Here is a 22,839-nt window from a genome sequence, read left to right on the forward strand (position 1 = left end):
AACAGCGCTTCTTGGCAGAAAGGGTCCCAAGGCTCACTCGCTCCACACAGGTTTTGAAGGGGAGGAGGAGGGGGCGGGAAGAGGACCAGCTGCGGCCGATCCACGCCGCTAGGAACGCTGGTCCTCGCAGTCCCGCCTCTGCCCTTGTGGACCAGATGACAGCTTGCACGAGGGCGCGTTGGTGCTCAATGCACTTGGAGGGAGGCAGGAAGGTTATTCCCCAAAGTAAGTCTCAGCCTGCGAGCGGCTCCCGCGGAGCGGGGGCCGCGAGGCGTGGCAGAATGGGCAGCTAACAGCTACACAGGAACAGCGCTTCTTGGCAGAAAGGGTCCCAAAAGTCAAATAGAAGCAATTGAAGCAGGAGGGCCTTCTAATAGGCTGTGTCAAAGAGCAACACTTTGAGATATTCTTGGTCTGTGCGAATTGGAACAGTATGTGTGACTGATGTGTTATTGGAAGGAATTGCGCTGCAGCAATGATCACAGAGTCCACCAAGCTTTGGCCACGGAATTGTGAAAAGTAACTCTGCTAAAGAAGTGTAACCCATACAAGGGTTATAGGGCACAAGTGACATCAAACTCCATTGAAAATTATGCTTATTATTTGAGGTATTACACTGTTATTGCATTCTGCATTCCTTCGCTTGGATGATTTTCTGTATACCTTACTGCCAGGAGAAAGAGCCGCAGGTCAACATACTATGGTGATATACAGAATATTGAAGAGCATCAATGTCAGTTTGAAGCAACCTCAACGTAGCTCAACAGAGCAGCTGCTCTGTAGATGCAATAATCTTGCAATGGAAGGCCCATTCCATGGGAAGTATAGTAAAACTCTCCAAGTCTAAGAGTGTTAAGACAATGAAACAAGGCATTTTAAATGGGTATCTCCATCAGTCATTGACATTGGACGATATGAAAACCAAGGTTTAAGTACGTGTAAAATGGAGGTACCAACACAGCCTCATACTATTGCTAAAAGCATAAGCTGCCTTTCAGAACAAGTTTTGAATACAACCACATGAATGAGACTAGAAGGATCAAGTACACTGTAGACAAAAATAAATATTGGGTATGATGTCATCATTTTCTCTGGAAGAATGTATGTTATATGATGTGAGAATACAAGAGACAATTTATTTCATAGCCACCATTGTCTCCTTTTCAGAGGTAACCAGTCTCTATATGTTCAGTTAACCCAATACTAGCGTAAATGAACTCCAGGTACAGATAGACCTTCCATTTGCCTTCTGCTGGACTGGCAATGGGCTAGTAAAGAAATTGTGAAGACAATTGTGGAAGATGTAAAGATTGTCAAAGGAATAACCTAATGAGACAACTAAGACCTTTGAAGGAAACAAACCTGATCAGAACTAGTCTTCACACATGGGGTTAAATACTAGTTCTGATCAGCTGGTATTAGAGTAAAATTATTGATGCATTAAACAGAAGGAATAACACCCAAATTTATCCAGGGGTCCAGAGGGGTTTGGCAGTTTCATGTGAGAATTCAGGAAACTAAGAAGATTTGCAGATTTTCAGGGGACCAGAGGAATTTGACAGTTTAATGGGAGAATGCAGAAAACTAAGATCAAAGCATAGCAATATCTGCTGGTCACTCCATGCCAGGATCAAAAAGAAGGCAAATGATATACAAATTGATTAGTTCATATCGTCTTTATCTCTTTGTGATTTGAAAAGCAGTTATTCTATACCTATTACCGTGCCCCACATACCAATTTGCTTGATGTATGTTAAAAAATGGGGTTATAGAGCATAATCTGTGATTATAATCACTATAAATGTTAATGGTTGTCTACAATTGATGTTTTGTTTTGTTGTTGAGAAGGAACAGCTGGTGTGAAAGGTTTGTGACTTCACTCAAAATGGATGTACAACATGAAAATTAAATATAATGCATCACTTTTTTCATAGAAAAGAGATATGGGTCTCATAAATAGTACTGTTTTGCTGTCACAAAGTCTGCGATTCTCAAACTCACAATTTGCGAACACATAACAGCGGGTCACCGTAAACTAAAGTACCTGATGAGTCAGAAAAATGTTCTTGATTTCTAAAACATCTTTTGTGACTCATTCCAAATACCAAACAGATGAAAGTGTCAAAGGGGCCTCTCCCGCCTATTTGAAATTCGCAATTAAATGTATCAATGTTTGAGACCATAATTTCGGTTGCAACCCATTAAAAATATACAGACTTTCCGGGCTGGATGCTAACTCATTCACAGATAGGCACCCTTGGGGAAACAGGCCTTTTCCAACAAAAAATTATTTTTTGAAAGGATGTTAAATTTACTATTCTAATATTAATCCCCCAAACAATGGGTATAGTGGTTATAATTCGGGCAGAGGTAACATTTTCTTTTTAAACTACAGGCTCATCAACATGGGGGAAAGCACATTTAGGGGCTCATTAGGATTGCAGATAATCCACATCCTACGGGCCGGCGGAAGCCACGGCCGGCCCAGAGGATGCGGATTATCCGCTGCGGACTGGAGAAAGACCCCCCGCCAGATTAGGATGGCTGGGGGATATTTTTTCAGTCCGCAGCTTTTCCGCCGCGGTCGCCTTCCAACCGCGGCGGAAAAGCTCTAACATGGCTAGCGGTGTCTATCAGACACCGCCAGGCACATTAGGATGTTGGCGGGCCTATGCCTTTCCACGGCGGCATTTCTGCCGTGGGAAGGCATACGGTCTTTTCTTTGGGGGCCCGTTGCAGGCCCCCAGGGGTGAAGGGGGGGTGGGGTTGCACATGGGGGGTACCTATGGTACCCCCCTGCCTTTGCGTGCACGAAGCAGCAGGCACCACGCGGTGCCTGTAGCTTCGTGCACGCAAAGGAAAACATGTTTTTTTTAACATTGCGGCGTGTGCTGCTTCAAGCAGCACCCGCCGCAATGTTAAAAATACAGGATGTGACCGCCAGGGTGGCGGTCACATCCTAATTGGCACGGAGGGACCGCCGCTGCCCCTGCGGACGGTCCCTCCTCCTCTTGGATGCGGACGGACGCAGGTCCGTCCGCCATCCTAATCAGCCCCTTAATTTGGAGAGGTAGGATTTAGATTTATTGTTTTAACTCCTGTTCCAGAACCATTGGTGAAAGTGCTTTTTTTGGAAATGGGAGGGGGAGGGATTTACTCTTCAAACTCCAGTCATAGAAATATTGGGCAAATCACATTTATATGGGAGATGATATTAAATATTCTAACTTTACCACTCCAACAAACATAGGTGAAAATGCATATATTTAGAAAATTCAGAGTTAGTATTTCTGCTCCAGGCCCACAAACATTGGAGAAAAATGCATATATTTTGGTATTAGAATTACTTTTCTAAAACCAATCCATTAAATAATGGGGGAATATGCTTATATTTGGGCAGCCTTGCAAATAAATAAATACAATTGAGAAAATCTGAATCTGAATTTGGTTTTGTAGTTTGATGTCAAAAAGTATACTTTTTTTTAAAAACATTTAAATAGTAAGAAAAAATTAAATACAATGTAAATTGCACATATAATGATTATTTACACAATGTAAATATGAAATAGCAATTATTATTCATAATAAACAATCAATATGCATTGCAAATGAATAAATATAATCAAAAAATCTGGATCTGAATTATAATTTTTCATGTGATGTCTAAAAATATACATTTAAAAAAAGAATATTTAATATGTAATAATACAATTTCAATAAAAAGAAAGTTATACATGAGATACTTATTAACACAATGTAAAAATAAAATACAACTGATATTCCTTGTAAACATACTATATAATCATATATTCATACAATGCTCCCCAAAAAAAAACACAGTTTAAATATTTTTGGAAAATATCAAATTCATAAAGAGCAATTATTTATTTAAAATTGATTTATCAATTTCTCAAAATCATAATATTAATTCAAGTTAAAAGCATATCATCTAATAATGAATAACATTTCATATTAATTAACATACATTTTACATAAAACACCTCCCATCTAAAAGTCTAAAACCTCAAATAATAGAATAATTGAACACATTTGCAAATTTAACTAATATTAAGCACATTAAAATAGTACATATATAATTTACCAAGCAAATATAGTTGGTTAAAATATATTTAATATGCAACAATATGCACTAATACCAAATAAGCCAGAAAGAAATGTATATATACTTAATTATCACTTTCAAACGTTAAGAATAATTGTAAGTAGCTTGGTGGTCAAATAATATTGGATATTCCATCTTCTAAAAACAACACACCCATTCAATTCTCCGGTAAATAATTAGCACAAAAGAACGAATACTAGAAATTGATGTTAAATGCACATTTCAACTAAAAACTACCAACCCAATCCCACGATAGACCCCAACACATAATAATCATAATAATTAAAATGATATAAAAACTGTGATTACATTTATATATGTAAATATTATAACTTAAAGAAATAAACTCTCCAACGTGTAAATTATTGTTAAAAAAAAAACTAAAACTCATATGTGTACCATTGATGTTTGTTTCCTCGATGTTTTTGTAATCATGATATGTGGGCCAGTACATTATGGTTTCAAGATATTTCTGAAAGAGTATGGATATATAATATCCATACCCATATTTGAAAGCCTCTTGGTGAGAGCCATAGACGCTGGACTGGTCAAATAGATCTCTTTGTATTTCTCAGCACTGTGACCCCTTTATATCCTTCCCCTTTCTGATCTACAAACATTTCTAACAAGATGCATGTTTTCTCTCTGATTTAGACAGTCACCAGGGCTGAAGCGTATTGCTCTGCAAACAACATACCTTTTCCCCATGTGGTCATTCCAGAAGGGGATGAATTAAACCCTTCTGAAGCCTGCTACATATTTGAGGAGGCAAATAAGCCGTTAGTGATTCACATTCCACTTTTTAACAAGCAAAATAGCGGAGGTAAGGATTTGACAACAGCAGTTAAATTGTGTATTTGTGCAGTCGTGTAACATTTAAAGTGAAAGCAAGTCCTGGTTATTGACTGATCCAGGTTATTGACTGATGTGTGACTCTTGAAGAAGAGAGGCAGTACTTGTGGCACAGGGATGCAGTCAACTTTTATAGAAAATTCTTCACCATGAGTTTGGTATAAAACATACTTTGAGAAAATAAACCTGTTAAAACTATAATGCCTGCTGTTGGTTTGACATTTATCTGCATATCGTTCTTGATAAGTTCCAGAAACTCAAATCACTTCACCTGTAATGTGGTTTGACTTTGTAGTAGCTGAACTCTAGCTCTGGTGTCTCTAGGTTTCTAGTAACCAAACATTTGTTTGCTGTGTGCACAGAGCGTTATACTGAGTTCATCTAAGGAGTACGACTATCTTGTTTCACCTTTAATTCAATCATGAATATTGTTTGATTCCTTATAATGTGTGGCCTTCGTGCCTCCTGGACACCCTTTTTCTTGCATAAAAAGCCACTCCTTACCTCCTGTTTCATCAACAACTCCCTATAACAGAATTGTCATGAACACATAGGGCAGGAGAGAGTTTGTAAGGAATCCAAGCGAGAGAAGGGCTCATAGTAATGCAATTACCTTAAGTAATCAAAGCATTACCCCCTCAAGCTGAATGCTTGGATTTCTTACAATGTGAGATGTAGTAAATGCTGAAAGAAAGCTAGAACAACTGAGAAAATTGCAAAACCCTTTATTGCCAGGAATAAAAAAGATGCAGATTCAGGACCCTGAGTGAATCACCCAAGTGCCCACCCTATAAATTTCAGACAAGGAGGTTCCCTGACACTCTGCTAGAGAAGCTGGCAACAATCATGTTGACCTGCCGTGTACCCCTAAAGGTTTCTCCTTTACCTGCCATGCTAAAAAGCTTCCCTGTGTATTCCCTTTCTTCATACACTGTCTGAAGATAAGTCCTACGCGCTTCATCCATAATAGAATTCTCTCATTTGTGTTTTTGCCTGGAGTAACTCTTGCTTGGTATTTGGATCCCTATTCTTAGTGTACTCCTGGTTCTCATGGGCAAGTCTTACTTCAATCTTCATTCTTTCCTCTTTTTTTGCCCTTTGTTGCGGGATTTCTTTCGAGGTGATTTTGCCTTTTAGCGTAGCCGTAAATGCGTCCCAGAATACATTAATTGGGGTGGATTCTTTATTTATATAGAAAAAGGCGGTAATCTCATTGGCTATTTCTGTGCACCACAGCTCATTTTCTAAATGGAATTTAAATGGAATTTATTAAAATAGCATCTTCTCTGAACATTCCCGTCCCCGCTTCCGTCAGCGATTTCCATTTTAATTAGGGCATGATCAGAAAAAGCATTTAGAATATGATCATACTTATGACAGAGAGATTGTATGAGGTCAAGAAGAAATCTATTCGAGATGCCGAATCAAATTTTGCAGAATAGCAAGAGTATTCCCGCTTCCCTGGGGTTTTAGGGCGCCAATTGTTTACGATATAGATTGTCGACCCTTCAACCCTAGTAGTGATGAGATCAGCCACCAGATCACCACAATCCTCAACACATCAATTACCAAAGCCAACTTCCCCGATGCCTGGAAATACTCCGAGGTCCGAACCCTCCTCAAGAAACCCTCTGCAGATCCCAACGACCTCCAGAACTGTTGCTCCATTTCACTTTCCCCCTTTCCTACCACTTTCCTACCAAAGTCCTGGAGAAGGTCATTAACCTCCAACTCATTGAACACCTGGAGAGAAACAACATTTTAGACCCCTCCCAATCAGGATTCGGCTCCAACCACAGCACCTCAATGGCCCTGTTCACCGTGACAGACAACACTCTCACCCTAATTACATCTGCCTATTAGAGGGAAATCAGCCATACTGATCCTTCTCTCCTTTAACACCATCTCCCACCACGCACTCATCAACCAACTGCTTTAGAATCGGATTCAAAGACAACGCTCTTAGATGGATGGCCTCCTGCCTCTCGGGTGCACAGAGAGGATCCATCTCCCTCCCTTTAACTAACAGCCAAAGCACACCATCTGCTGCATCTGTCAAGGCTCGACCATCAGTCTCATCCTCTTCAACATCTACATGCTACTGCTAGAAGACAATGTCAGAGGCCAGAACATCGACATCACCTCATATGCCTATAAAACCCAGCTCCTCTTACTCTCAGCAGACTCCATTATGTTGCAAACCTATTTTCACAACTACATGCAACATCTCAGCCCGGATGAAAGACAACTGCCTTAAACTTAATATAGACAAAACCAAAGTACGGATTTTTGGCAGTCACACCTCCCTCTGGCACCACTCGAAACTCAGACCCACCCCACTCTGAAAGATCACACCTGCAACCTCAGCATCATCCTAGACAGTGAACTCTATATGAAACAACAGGTCAACACAATCTCCTCAGCCTACTTCCACAGGCTCTGCAGAATTTTCAAATGGATCCCCACTAGAACCAGGAAAACAGTGACACAAGTCAGTTTTTCTCGGTAGTGTAATGTAATGTAATTAATTTGAAAAAAATGAAAAAAACTATTTATATGGGTAAGATAAAAGAGTTATAATATTTATGCATGATGCAAAGGTATGGGCAGTGGGCGGGTATGTATGTTAATGCTTGGGTATGCTTTAAAAAAAATACCAGAGTATTCATTTTAAAGCAATTAATCATTAATAGATTAAACAATATATTTACAAGACAAGATGCAGAAGGTTTGGGGGCTATATGGGTAATTATGTTAATATAAAGGTATTTAAAAAAAATCTTGATATTAATTTCATACCAAATTAATATTTTGGCATGATGCTTGTTAAATAATTAAATACCTGAATTGGATGCAGTAGGCATAGGGCCAGTGAGTGGGACAGTGTGGTAATACTCAGGTATGTTTAAAAAAAAAATACCTGAGTATTAATTTAATTACAATTTATAATTAACAGATTAAGCAATATACTTTCGGGACGGGCGCAGGAGGTTTAGGGGCTATGGGTAGGTAAGCATCTTAATACTCAGATTTTTGTTTAAAGTGAGTATTAATTTGATACCAAACTAATACTTCTGCATGATGCTTATAAAAAATAAAATAATACCAGAACAGGATGCAGAAGGTATAGGGGCAGTGGGTGGGTAAGTGTGTTAATATTCGGGTATGTTTTAAAGAAATAAATACCTGAGTATTAATTTAATGACAAAATATGATAAACAGAAGTAGTTTACTTTCAAGATGGGGAGCAGGAGGTCTAGGGACTATGGGTGGGTAACTATGTTAATATCCAGGTATTTAAAAAAAAGAACCTGAGTATTAATTATATACCAAGTTAATAGTTCTGCATGATGCCTGTAAAATACAACAAATACCGCAACAGGATCCAGAAGGTATGGTGCAGTGGGTGGCTAAGCGTGTTAACCCGTTCCATGCTTGTGACGGAACCACTCCGTCACGAGCCTCGGGTGGGCTGTGCTGGTGATGGAGCGGTTCCATCACGCCCCGCTCTCCGCGCCTGCGCGGCGCTTATTTTGCGCCTGCACTGCGCGTTCTATTGAGAGGGTAGGGCCATGACGTAACCGCTCCGCCACAAGCACTGCCCACCCGAGGTTCGTGACGGAGCGTTTCCGTCAAGAGTACGGGAGCGCCGCGCGGCCCCCCTTTCCCTCTAGCGCTGCAGCGGAATAGCCGCCGCATCTAAGGGGTTAATACTCTGGTATGTTTTTAAAAAAATCAAACACAAGTAAATGATGGACGGATGCTGAAACTTGTCAGTCACAGACCTGGGGGGAAAACATAATCGTTCTTTAGCTCACTTCGCCACCGCAGTTCAGGCCCAGCTATATGTAAATCAGTCTTGACCCTGTGCCTCATGGAACACTCCAGCCCAAACTACCAAGCCAGCTCTTCCCTGAAACAAGCATGATCCAGAAACAAGCATCCTGGGACCGGTTTTGGGGTAACACCCCTTATCAGCCAGGCTAGCTTGAATCCAGTGGCATAGTGAGCAAGAGACCCATGTCAGGGCATACCCTGCCAACTTTGGGCAAACAAAGCAAACACAAGGAGGTGAAATAAAATAAATACCTGTGTATTCCTTTAATCATTTATAATTAAGCAGCATACTTAATACTGGGACGGGATGCAGACGGTACAGGGGCAGTGGGTGGGTAAGTGTGTTACTTAATAACAATATATAATTAATATATTAAATAGTATGTTTTCAGGATGGGGTGCAGGAGTTATATGGGTTATGGGTGGGCAAGCATGTTCATTATCAGGGTCAAAAATAAATAAATCAAGTATTACATTGATGCAAAATTAATAGTTGTGAATGATGCCTGTCAAATAAGTTCAAAATGGGGTGGGATGCACAAGGTATACATTTAAACTATAATAATACAAAAACAGATTGCACTTGGTTTATGAGTAGTACGTCTGAAAGTTTGTGACAATCTTCTGCCCACCAAAAATACTGAAACATGTATTTGTTTTGCAACTGAACAAATTTTAATAATGAATTGAATAGCATTATTTTTACACAAATCTCTTTTAATAAATAAAAACAAAATAAGCTTGATGTTACTCAACTGACCGTATTTTTATAAATTGACATCAAGATGTAAAAAGAAGCGGTTCACACTAAGTTCCTCGATGCATGGTAACAGTGGTCCATTCTTAATTTCCATAACTAATGTAAAATGTAGATCAGCTACTTTTCCTAGAGCAAACAGAGCACATTGGAGCAAGACTAGAGCACATTGGAGCAAGACTAGAGCACATTGGAGCCAGATGGGCAAACGTATCCTAGAGCGCGGCATGTAGGTAACTTAAATTTACATTCATTAAAATATGAAGACGATTTACACTACAGAAGAAGAGAGTGAGGCTTAGTTGCTTGCTTAACTAGCATAATCTATTACCTATACATGTGCCACATCTATAAAAAAAAAGTACAAACTGCATACATACCGTTTCCCAATTTTGGGCGCAAATTCATAACAAGGTCACAATTTAAGTGTTTTTCGAAATGAAAACAATATCTGCAAACAGTTTTTTTTAATAATCTTACTAGGTTCCAAAAGTAAAGCTACATTTTAAGTGAGAAATTTTCTAAAGGGGCGACATAGTGAACAAAAGAAAAACAGAGTAAGAATGTAATTGTTTCTTTAACAAAAACAGGCAAGTAATCTGAAGAAAGAGTAAAGCAAAATATAAAAATGTAGGCAATATTTTCTAGGTAGTCTGCTGGTACAAGAAATCTAAACTGCTCAATTTTAGCAGCTAATCTAATCATTTCTCTACTTTTCTTGGAAATATGAGGCTGCATGCTACCTGGTAAAGACTGTGTCTGACTCATTTCCTGAAACCTCTGCTCTTTTCATAAACTTCTCAAGACATTATAAAGGTTTGAGTGACGTTTGCCAATAGCGGGATTGAAGAAGTTATGACAAAACTCTATGACATTATTTCTTTTTGCCTCACCAGCTAAATGGGTGGAGTAGCAGTTTCAACTTTCAATAGGGAAACGTGGTTTATGCCTACGCCTGAACCTGTTTAGATACCCAATCCAATTAAAAATAGTTAAGAAGATGGGCCAATTTCTGTTTATTTTGTGAAAATTCAATAGTTGCAGTGTAGCACTCATCTACACATTCTGGTGGTAAAAAACACAAAGCAGTATGTTTTTTTTTGGTTCAAATTACATTTTACTTCTCGAAAAACAGTCTTCAAATAAGGCTGTTTTTTTTACGTTACGCCAATATGCCTGTGTGAAATAGAAAAAACAACCTTGATACAAAGAATTTATAGTGTTAATCATTTGTATTTCGAAATCAATATTTATTTTGGGCTGGCTTTTGTTAAGTGTTTTTTCTTTTACAATTGAAAGAAATTCATTGTATGTAGAAGCCTGTTTATCAGGCAGTAATGCATAAATTAGTAGCATGGTGGTCTTGTTACCATCACATCATCGTCAAAATAACTCTATTTGGTTACAAGAAACATAGAAGTTTGAAACAAACACATTGCGTAGATAAAAGCAGACAAAAATAACTATCAATAGAAAAAGTACATACATATTAAAAGGAGATATGAGCCCTGGTGTCAAATACCATAAACATCCATCTCTAGTATCACCCATATAGTAAAGACTGTGTAACTAATTTGTAGAAAACAATTACTCAGAATCTCTTCAGCTATGAAAGTTCAATGTGTTTTCTTATAGACATTGCAACTCTAATAAAATTCATAACAGCAGTGCAGATAGTTACTGTGGACAAAGAGAGTAAAAAAGTAAAACCCCCAATGAAAGTGCATGTCCTTATTTCCCTTAATAATTGGATTAAAAATTGCCCTCTTAGCTCTTTATAGAGGGAACATTATAAAATAAAGTGCAACATTCTCTGTGCTGTCAAATTGTCACAAGGGCAGGATGATAAACTATGAACTCAGCCTGATTGTATCGGAAATGCCACTAGTGCAATGTGTTTAATCAAAACCTAGTCAGGTAAAATCATGCTTGAACGTCAGCAGTAAAAGTTAGGTAAAATGTTTGTTCTCCAGGGGACAAATTTAGGAGATCTGATGCTACCAATTGTGCACGGTGCAGTTGTGCCCTGGCATAGGATGCCTCTTTTATGACATATTTCCCATCTGTGTTAATGCTTGAAGGATTATCATAATAATATCCCAAACCTAACTCATATAGGTTTTCCTTCACAAAGCGAAGCCAGGGGATGGACAGTGCATTATCTAAGTTGGTGCAATCTAAGATAATGATCTTGTGAGAAACTTAGGTCCTCTGATAACCACATAGAAAGCAAGGGGGCAATGGCAATTCGATCAACAAGGTAGGCCAATCCTAGCTCCTGGTGGGAAAAATATGTGGGGGCACTATTAGAAGCCAGTAGTAATCTCTTTATAAATTTGTTGTCCAGGACCTGCAACTGTCGAGGGATATAGTAGTCCCAGACTCCCGCCGCATATGATGCCACCGACAAACATTTCGCTTTATAGAGGGTAACTCGATCTGTCACTGGTTATGGCCTAGCTTGCAAGCAAATTGAAATAGTCCTTCCACAGCATGGCTGGTTTGTTGTGCCCTAGCTGCAATGAGATGAACCCAAGTCATAGTTTCGCTCAAAAGCTTCCCTAAGTATGTAAAAAACAAATACTTGTCAATGGTCTTGCCCCTAACCTCAAATGTACTTGTTTTAGTACCTTTAAGGCCACAGACCATGACATAAGATTTAATAAAATTCACTTTTAAATCCAATGATGCAATAAAATCAGTCAAAGCGTTAAGTGACTTTTGGAGGCTATTGGCTGTGAAAGCCATTAAAACAGTATTGCCTGCATAAGATAACAATGGGATTGAATTGCCTCCTATTTGAGGAAAATCAAGTTCCTTTTCTATTAAAAAGGCCTCTAAACCATTTGTATACAACAAAAAAAGGAATGGGGCTAAGATACAGCCCTGGCGAACTCCTTCTGTAGAAACAATGGAGCCAGTCTTCTCCCCTCTAGTACCGTAAGGTACGTCAACCATTGTGGAGGTGTGAAGCCTACGTAGAAGGGATGTAAACGCTTCTTTGAAACCAATTTGATCCATCACCCCCACAATTTTTCACAGTTGACCGCATCATAAGCACTGGACAAGTACATGAAGGCCAGATGGATGACCCTACTGGCATTCATGAACTTGCCCATAGTAAGGGATAAGTTTAGGCACTGTTCAGCAGTGCCCATCCCCCTTCTAAATCTGTAGTGCATTCTTGACGCATCATTCCCGCTGCACCGGAAATGCCCAAAAGTCATCACAGGTCTCCCGCAGTGCGAGATGAGCACGGGCGTGCCCAGGCAAAGCCCGGGCCAAGGGTGGGCCCATCTGCGCCCGTCAGAGGATGGATGAGGCTGGGCTGGGCCACCCCTCTTGAGTTTGTGTTTGTGTAGCCTGGAACAGCTTGATCCCGGGGCAAGTACTCTTACTGACAGCAAGCTGCTTCTTTTATTTATCGTTGTTATATTATTGGTAAATCACTTAAATATTAAGTGACTGGCAAAAGCGAAATTTTTTCTTTTCTTTCTCTCCATGACGTGTTGATTTAAGTAGTAGCTGTTGGGACTGTGACTTACATGGGTAAAAGAAAATTAACTGCTAACACTATTGAGAAACATCCTACCAAGCCCAAAGACGCTAAAATTACCTTGCTAAATTACCTTACAGGGCTGTAAGTGCTATGGAAAAACAGATATCCTGTGTGGAAGAAACCCTAAGTATAGACGCACAGTGGTTACCCAGTAATAGCAAGGAACTATCTCTACCTGAAATAGTGACAGACGAAGGGAACTTCCAACCCTGAGCTAGTAAAAAACGGGTATATCCAGATAATTGCCGATGATATCTCCATTAATGAGCTGGATGCTGAAACATCACCTCCGTCAAAAAGACCTTGTAACCCACGACCAGTTGAGTCACTGGATAGTTCCCCCCAAGTAATTTCTCTGGCCCCCCATGATAATAAATCATCTGAATGAAGGGAGTCCTTTACCGCGCAACTTAGCCCAAGGGCATCAAGGCGCCAAACAGGTCATCCAATCTGTAGTCCGCTAAGCGTGCTATTACTGGTATGCCTTAGAGAAGAGCCAAGTTTTTAACGTTTTGCGAAACAGAGCAAGGGAAGATTGCCCTGCAAGTTCGGGGGGGGAGCGAGTTCCATAGCCTGGGTGCAACCGAGGAGAAAGCTCTACTTCCCCATGTCACTCTTACAAATCTGGGAACCACAAGGAGATTTTTGTTAGAGGAGCGAAGAGCTTGACTGGGGGAGTAGGAGTGAACGAGCAACCTAATCCCCTCTGGGCCGGTACCATGAAAAGCCCCATGGGCAAGACATAGAATCTTGAAAGAGATCCTAGACTGAATGGCAAGCCAGTGTAGGTTTCTACTGGCTAATGAGGCCGAGGCAAGCCTGGGTAGATTAAGGACCATCTTCGCCGCTGCATTCTGGACCATTTGAAAACGATGAATAAAGCTCTTGTTTATACCCACATAGAGGGCGTTGCAGTAGTCCAGTCTCGAGGAAACTAATGCCACAGTGGCTTGTTTCCGAGCATCAGGGGAAAGATAGTGAGCAATCTTTCTAAGAACCCTGATGATGCCGCAGAAGGTGGAAACAGTCCTGCTGACCTGACGGTCAAAGGAGAGCGTGGTGTCTATTAGTACCCCTAGGTTCCTAGCAAACTGGCGGGGAGGGGTGCAATCCCCAAGTGAGGGCGGACACCAGTCATTTACCAGATATCCTGATTACCCCCGAAAATCGACACCTCCGTTTTCTCCCCATTTAGCTTCAGGAAGTTCTGTATCATCCATTGAGACACCGCCTCCATACAATTCCTGAAATTCAGGACAGAATCCCTCACGGGCTGCGTTCATTCATTCAGAGGGAGTCCATCAGTACTATGGAAAGTAGATTAGAAAAAACTGAACTAGGTCTGGAGAAAGTTGCAAGAACCCAGAGCCTAATAATGCATAAGGGGAATATGTGTGAAGTGGACCCTCTATGTACATTAAAAGTAACACAAGGTATACTTTCAGTGAGTTACATGAGAGCACCTTACATGGAAAATTACTGGTAGGCACAGTGGTTAAAAGGAAAGACCATATATGGCACACAAAGCTCATTTACAAGTCTGCTTCTGCTATTATTGGGGAGGGTCAGGAGGGGTGACTCCCTTTCGACTTGGTGCCTGGGAGCACGAGTATGGCGCCTCCAGGAATGCGCTTATCACCTCTGAGACCAGATGCGACCTTGGGTCTCAAGACAAGAAAGAATAGAATGAATTCAGCTGTCTGTGTAACTCCGCTAACGGGGCTTACTCGGTTGCAGGGGGTGGCACATGACCACCGTTCGAGTCTAATACATAGACGAACAAAATGGAGTCTGTCTAGTTCTTGGTCTGCTTATGAGAGAATATACTACAATGGCAGAAAGGGGTTCCTGTATTGTCATAACTAATAAATGTGGTTTATAAGATGCATATGCATATAGATACATCGTGCTAACACAAAAGGATTAGGGAAAAGGCAAAAGATCAATTTTATCCCTCATCTATTCCCCCCGTAGCATCTGACAATAAAGACAAGCTTGGGTCAGTAATACACACAGGGGAGAGTTATGAACATGAGCAACCAATAAAAACTCAACCTAATAACCGGCAGCTACCCCCTTCACAGTGATTTTAGCTAACGTCCCTGCCCCCCGCCCAGGGGAAGATGAAACATGGATATCAATGCGGAAGAAAGCCATCCATTGCTTAGGGAATAGAACTGGATGGACTAGGGAAACGTTTAGGGAATTCAAAATGGTCAGACGTGTACCTTGATTTGGCAATAGTATGAAAAGTCTTAAGGGAGACTGTGCTGTTCTTTCTTTTGGTGTTCCTTCCTTGGTAAGGGAAATATTATTTAGAGCAAAGGACAGAAACATTACCGACTTAGGTATAAATATACTGCCTTTGGGTTACTTTTACCAGCCAAACCTTTTCACACAACAAGAAGGAACCCAGCCCCCTACTCAGCCCAGTGGCCATTTCTCCTATAATCTGGACGTGGCAAATAGATATGGGCCCCTCCAATCCGTGGATGCAAATGACTGACTACCAAGTCATAAAGAACAGAGCAATACAGCAAATGATGTGGTAAATAGGATAATTCATGTTGTCTGCAGCGATTTCCAGAGCACGAATCCTATGGCTAACATGACCAAAGTGGACCCTGTGATTAGGGATATTTTAGGCCAAAGTATGCCTAGTAATTCCACACAGGCCCAGCAATCTGGTCCTGAATTAGGTCAACGGACATAATCGGTCCATGGATTAAATTCCCCTAAAAAAGTAAGGGGCATATGCATCAAAATTCGGTATTCCATGTCGTTAATAGCGAAAAATAAGGAATCGCTATTAAGGACATGCAAACCGCGACGCATCAATGAAATCGGTATTAATTACCGAATCGGTAAAAATCGGTATTAAATAGCGAAAGTACGTTAGCGAGACTAGCAAATACCGAATTAGCAAATACCGATTCGGTATTAGTGAATCCGGTATTTGCGAAATCGGTAATAGTGAAAACGGTAAAAATACGCGACGCATCGGAAGCAGGCAGATGACATCACAACCAGGAAGTAGGACAGCCCATGCTCCATTCAGTGTCCGAGGAGCTCAGAGGAGGAGGCAGAGCACAGGAGCTGAGGGGCCAGACTGAACCAGCAGCAACCAGGACTAGGCAAGCAAGTCAAGATGGAGAAGGAGGCCCCCCAGCAGGGAAAGGACACACACAGAAAGATAAAGCGCAAGTTCTCAGATAAGGAACTCGAAATCCTGATTGAGTGTGTGACCAGCAACAATGACAAACTTTTTGGGAAGTTGTCGCTGAAGGTGCCTGAGGTTGAAAAAAGAAAGATGTGGCTGTGCATCAAGGACAAGGTCAATGCCTGCGGAGTCACCCACCGCATCATCGACGATTTAAAAAAACGCTGGTATGACCTGCGTAAAAGGGCCAAGGAGAGGATTGCGCAGAGGGTCAAGGATGCGGCAGGCACAGGTGGGGGCACATCCAATGTGACACCTAACACAGCCCTGGAGGACCTAGTGGAGTCTACCATAGAACCGGAAGCTGTTGTGGGGGTCACACATCTGGACACCTCTGGTGCTGCGGAAGGAGGACAAGGTAAGATGCATGGCAGCGTAGCAATGCAGCGTGTAGCCAATCCCTGCCCACTCCCCATGCCAGACCCAGTGCACATGTAGCCGTGCCTCAAACACATACCCTCACCACAGTGTTGCACCATGGGAGTTGTAGTCAATACATGAATGAGTGCATGTCTGATCCCAGAGGTGAATGAAATGAATACAGCAGCAAAGCGCCAAATGTCTGTCCAAAAAAGAGCTTTATTCAGAGACAACAATGCTATATCCACATACAATACATTTATATTAACTATGCACTGTTTCACACACAGATGCATCCCCCATGGATTCTGACAACAGTGGCCGCCTCGCCATCTCTGAGACACCAGTGTTGACCGATGCGGAGTGCTCACAGGGACATGAAGCCATGTCCTCCCCTTCACCACCACCGCAGACAACACCTCCACCATCCATGCGGACAAAGACACCACCACCACCACCGCCATCCTCGCGGACAAAGACACCCCCACCACCACCGCCATCCTCGCGGGCAAAGACACCACCACCACCACCAGTGCGGACAACTCCGCAGAGCCGCAGGGCAGATGTTCCCTCCCTGGTCGAGATGGAGTCGGAGCAGAGTTCAGCACCCCAAAATGTCCCACGCCAGGCTGTCGTCACTCCAACCACCCAAAAAGCAGTACGTCAGCGTGTCAGACAGAGGGCTGTACCCCTGGGTAGGGCAGCAGCAAGACCAGTGGATCCGTCCGAAGGGTACAGAGTTGTTGAGACTCGGATGCTGCGTGTCCAGCGCCTGCAGGGGAGACACATGGGTGCTATGAAACTCTCCATGACAAAACTGTGCAACAAATTAGGCAACATGACTGACGCTGTGCGTGAGCACACCACTGCCGTAGCTGCGGGCAACAATGAGATCAAGCTTTGCCTGCAGGAACTGACACGTGCCTTAGTCACATGCCAACAAAGTGAGCGCCGGCGTCACAAGCAGATCATGCTCGCTGTGAATTCCACCAACAAGGCCATCAATAAGCTGGGCAACAGCACAGCTGTGCTGTCCCGCAGGTCCGTGTCCCTGCAAGTGGACCTAGGGCATTATTATGGGGATGTGGCAAGGGCCCTTGAGAGGGTGACCACTGCAGTGGAGCAACTGCAGCCTGGGTCAGCCAGTGTCAGCAGGGTGGGAGTGGATGAGGGGATTGAGGCAGCCTCCAGTGTGAGCAGCGTCTCCCTGCGGAGACCAGCGGGAGGAGGCGCAGTGTGCGCAGCGCAACAGCCACTGACACCCATCGTGGAGAAGCAGAGGAGTCACAGGACAAGAGACTGGGGGTACGCGGCAAACGCAAGTAGACATGTGGCAAAGTCACACTATCCATGGTGACGTAACCATGGGCCAACTATAGTGCCACAAGCATCACCCGTGTTGAGAAGGGACAATTTAAGTTTAACTTCTATTGCAGCTGCATCATGTTTGAGTTACATATTTCTGCACCAGTCAGGTATTCATTTCCATTAAACCCTTCCAAATCAAATCCTGTTGTCAAGGCACTCTCTTACCTGTCTCAGAAATGATGCCGTGGGATGTATGTCCGCCTCCGTTGCCCTTCTGCTGTGTTGGGCACATGCGCCTGTTGGTGTTGGGGTGGGGTTGCTGTGCACGTAGTTCATCCTCTCCGTCCACCTCTATGGGTATCCCCCTGCGGGTGGCGATGTTGTGCAGGATGGCACAGACAGCTATGATCTGGCAGCAGGTCACTGGGTCGTACTGCAAGGCACCTCCAGTCTTGTGCAGAATTCGGAAGTGACTCTTGAGGATGCCGAATGTACGCTCCACCACATTCCTTGTGCTGATGTGTGCTCTGTTGTAGCGCTGCTCTTGCGGTGTAGCTGGGTTGAGGTAGGGAGTGAGTAGATATTCACACAATGCGTAAGCGCTGTCACCTGTAGGATGGGGAGAGAAAGGTCATCAGCATGAATGCAATGATACATGTGGGGATGGAGTGAACGATGATGCATCAATATGTACCTAGTAGGTGTCCCTCTCCAAATTCACCATTGATCAGGCGCCTGTGGAGGCCACAGTGACGGAATATGTAAGCGTCGTGTGTGCTCCCGGGGAATTGGGCTACAAGGTCCGTAATGATGTACTTAGCATTGCACACAACCTGCACATTAATAGAATGATATGACTTCCGGTTGCGGTATATGTATTCAGTGGCTGATGGAGGACAGATGGGGACATGCGTGCAGTCAACACACCCTATCACATGGGGGAATTGTGCCACCTGGTAGAATTCCCGTTTGGTGCGGGTCAGCTGCTGGGGGGTTGTGGGGAAGGTGATGTGGCGATTCATGATTGTCAGCATGGCCTCTAGGAACCGGTGGAAGAAACGTGATAATGCGCTTTGCGACACGCCTCCAGTCTCAGCTATTACCCCCTGGAAGCTTCCAGACGCCAGCAGGTGCAGGCAGCATAGGACCTGGACATGGGCTGGTATGGCGTTGGTCCTACGGGTCTCGTGCTGCAGTAATGGTTCCAGATCTGCTATTAGGCGCATGATCATGGCACGGTTGAGTCTGTACTTATCGTACACCTGTTCCTCGGTCTGCCCCAGCAAAGTGATGCGCACCCTGAAGACCCTGTCCTGGATCATCCTCCTGCGCAGAGCCTGGGCGTTGATCCTCCTCCTCCTAGCAAGCACGTAGAGGGCAGCCATTTTGGATGACATGTGGGGTTTCCCAGGGCATTTGTGAAGGGTTACTGATTGTCACCACCTGCTGAGAAGTTGTATTTTTTTTTCCTATCCTTCAAATAACTTTACCTCCTGATTGAGATTCCCCTTATTTTGCTCATGCTAAATAGCGTTTTTTGCGTTTTTCGGTATTAGCGATTATTCATGCATTCAATTGCGATTCTTTAATAGCGATTCGGTATTTCCGAGGTCAGCTTTGGTGTTCGTTATTTCCGATTGTCTGATTTGCGAATCGGTAATTTACCGAGGGGATATTGTTAGCGATTCTTAATTTTTTACCGATTTTGGGTTGATGCATAGCAATTTCAGGTTTAGCGTTTGGTAACGGCCTGTTTTACCGATTCGGTATTTTACCGGGAGGTATTCTGCTTGATGCATCTGCCAGTAAGTGTTCTATTCTGGAACATAGCAGGTTTAAGAAGCAAAGTTGACAATCTAGCATGGTTAGAGTTTATCGATAAACTTGATAATCTGTGCCTACAGGAGACGTGGGTGATAGATGAAGTTCATCTGAATGGATTTAGGACCTACCATACCCCTGCAATCCACTCAATACACGGGAGGCCAAAAAGAGGGATATGTGTGTATATTTCCAACCTGTTGAGTGTATTAAAGATTGAACTGATAAAATCTGACAACTATTACCAAATAATATTGATTTGCATAGACTCTAGCTATACTCTGGCTGTCATGAACTTTTATAACAATGTAGAAAAGGGTCATCTGGGGCCCATTTTAAAACAGTTAAGCAAGGTCCTAGGGAAACTAAGGGCAAACTATAGTGCGGAAATAATTACAGTTTGGGGAGGGGATTTTAACGTTCAGTTCTGTGGGATGGAAGTAGAAGAGGATGTATTTCCGAGTCATTTTGAGCATACTCCATTTTTTTTTTTTTATATTTCATTTTTATGCAAGAAATACAAAAACTTAAACACAAACATAAAAAGATAGGTGGAGTCAAAAGCAAATCAGCGACATTACACTCACATTTATGGCAAATAAAATGGAATTTGATAACAAACAAATATCAATCAAAGAAAAGTCAATGTAACTTAAATGCAGTCAGCTACATGGGCCCACAACCTTGCCCCAAATAGACTCTTCCTACTCCCCTTAGTCTTATAAATAGCTATTTCAAGATTGTACATTGCCAACAGTGTTGCCCGCCAGGAAGCAAATGAGGGAGGGTCCGGAGTGATCCAGACCTTCGTAATACAAGTGCGGACAATCGCCATACATATAAACACAAAAGCAGTTGACGTTTTAGATGTTGATAGAACAGGATATGTCTTAACTCCTGTCAGCACCAATTCCCTGGTAATATCCACTGGAAAACCAATTATCAAAGCAAGAAAACGTTCAATAGCAGAAAATAAATCAGTCAATTTGGGGCACGCATAAAACATATGCATCGAATCTGCAGCAAAAACACCACACCTGTTACATTTAGTTCCAGCTCCTGTGCCCCATTTAGAAATTTTGCCAGGGGTGTAGTACATGACATAAATAGACATATAATGCTGTGCACGCATCCTACCTGTCAACAAAACTTGGTTTGCCAAAGATATAGAGTTAGTTATATTGATACCCTCTACATTTAATTTGTTTGCCCACTTCTCTTGGCATTGCTCTAGATCGGCTTGTAGTAACTATATCAATTCAGAATACAATACGCCAATGGGTGTACGTTTCTCCAAGAGATCTATTAAAGAGATTTTTCTGAGTTGAAAAGCTAAACCAGGGCTGAGCATACTCAAATAACTACGAATTTGCAGGTATTTGAAAAAGTCATGTCTTGGCAAACAGTATTGTGCTTGAAGCTCTGTAAAAGCAGGAAGTATGCCGTCAGGACAAATATCTCCCAAGCGACAAATTCCCTTCTGACGCCAGCTATATAGCGTTTGATCTCGAAAGATCAAAGGAAGAGGGTCAACGGCTTCCAAAGGAGTGTAAGCTTTTAAATTCTTAAGGCCCAGATGCCGATTGACCCGTCTCCATACAATAAAGGCGGCTTTCAGAATTTTGAATTTGTTTTTTTTTAAATAGCTCGGTTCCAAAACCTTGACCAGGCAACTGCTAGCTGCTTCCCCCAACCCAAACTCGTAGATCGAAGGGGTGTGACAAGGCAGAAGCCTCACCCTATCCCCAACGATCAGCGGGGAGATAAATTGCAATACCACTGCCCAATGATAAAATAAAAAATAGGGAATACCCTAGGCCCCACCAGACCTAGGCAGCACCATCTTCTTATACGCCCGTCTATGCCTTTTATACCCCCAGAGGAATCTAGAACTAATATTCTCAAGTTTTTTAAAACAAGACGCTGGGAATTCAAGTGGGATAGTTCTAAAAATATAAAGAAATTTAGGTAACACAAGCTTGTTTAAAACATTCGAACTCCCATGCAGAGATAAATGAAGATGGTTTATTCGCTCTAAAGTTACATTCACCTTATTTAATACCGGATTCATATTTATCTCTGGAATCTTATTAATTGGCGAAGATAGCTTAATTCTCAAATAGGTAGCTTCTGCAACAATAGAAATTCCCTCAGGAGGATTACCACCAATACATAAGATCTGTGTTTTGGTGAGATTTAACTTATAACCTGAAAAGAGCCCAAACTTTGATGCCAGGAGCAAGAAGGCGGACACGGCTGTGTCCGAGTGAGTCAGGACCCGAGTGCTCTCCGCTACCCCTCACCCCTCCATCCTGAATGTCCGTGAGAAAGTTCTGAGTAAGCGAGAGACTTTTGAGCAGGTCCCGCAATGCTGAGGTTGCTGCCAACTACATTCAAACAATGCTGCATATATCTTCGTTTTACTACCACTTGCTGGCGTCTCCTCGGTGGGTCCGCGGCCAGCGCTTGGCACTGGGAGGAGGGATCAAAAAAAGAGAGAGTGCAAAGGGGGTCAAGGGGAATTAATTTACCGACCCTGACATCTGAATACCCCTACTTGATTATAACAACAACAAAAGAAGAGCTGTCCGGTCAAATGAAAATATATAAGTGTGTCCTGTACTGGATGTTAGAGAACACTGGAAATCATACAGCAACCAAAAGGATAACACTAGGCTGAGAAACTCCCATCAGCCCACTTTTCTGGCAGAGCATCATCATGTGGGATTGGGTGGTGGATCCAAACAACGCCCAATCCATCAAGTGATGGTGCGGAGATGGATACCAAAGGTGAACTCTGCCCAAGTTGTTTCTCAAATGGTGCTGATAGAGTGCAGTGCTGAAGTGTGGAAATGTGAATGAGAATTAAAAATGACTACTAGAACAAAAAAACAAGTTTAATCAAAATTGTCCGAGTGTCAAGGTTAAAATGACGCCTAATAGTTTGAAAATATAACTAAACAATGGCGCTGTGCAGAGAGGTCAACATGTTTCAGCCAAAC

General features: G+C 42.4%; 1 protein-coding gene across 2 annotated transcripts in view; it reads left to right on the forward strand.

The window, feature by feature from the left end:
* Positions 1–22,839, forward strand: part of LOC144770336 (cytosolic phospholipase A2 gamma-like) — a 902,397-nt gene that overhangs the window by 683,850 nt on the left and 195,708 nt on the right. For both annotated transcript variants that reach the window (XM_078654776.1, XM_078654777.1), the window contains one exon: positions 4,778–4,946. In XM_078654776.1, the coding sequence (XP_078510902.1) occupies positions 4,778–4,946 (169 nt within the window). The remainder of the gene's footprint in view (positions 1–4,777; positions 4,947–22,839) is intronic.

The sequence above is a fragment of the Lissotriton helveticus genome, chromosome 7, assembly GCF_964261635.1.
Source record: "Lissotriton helveticus chromosome 7, aLisHel1.1, whole genome shotgun sequence".
Lineage (NCBI taxonomy): Eukaryota > Metazoa > Chordata > Amphibia > Caudata > Salamandridae > Lissotriton > Lissotriton helveticus.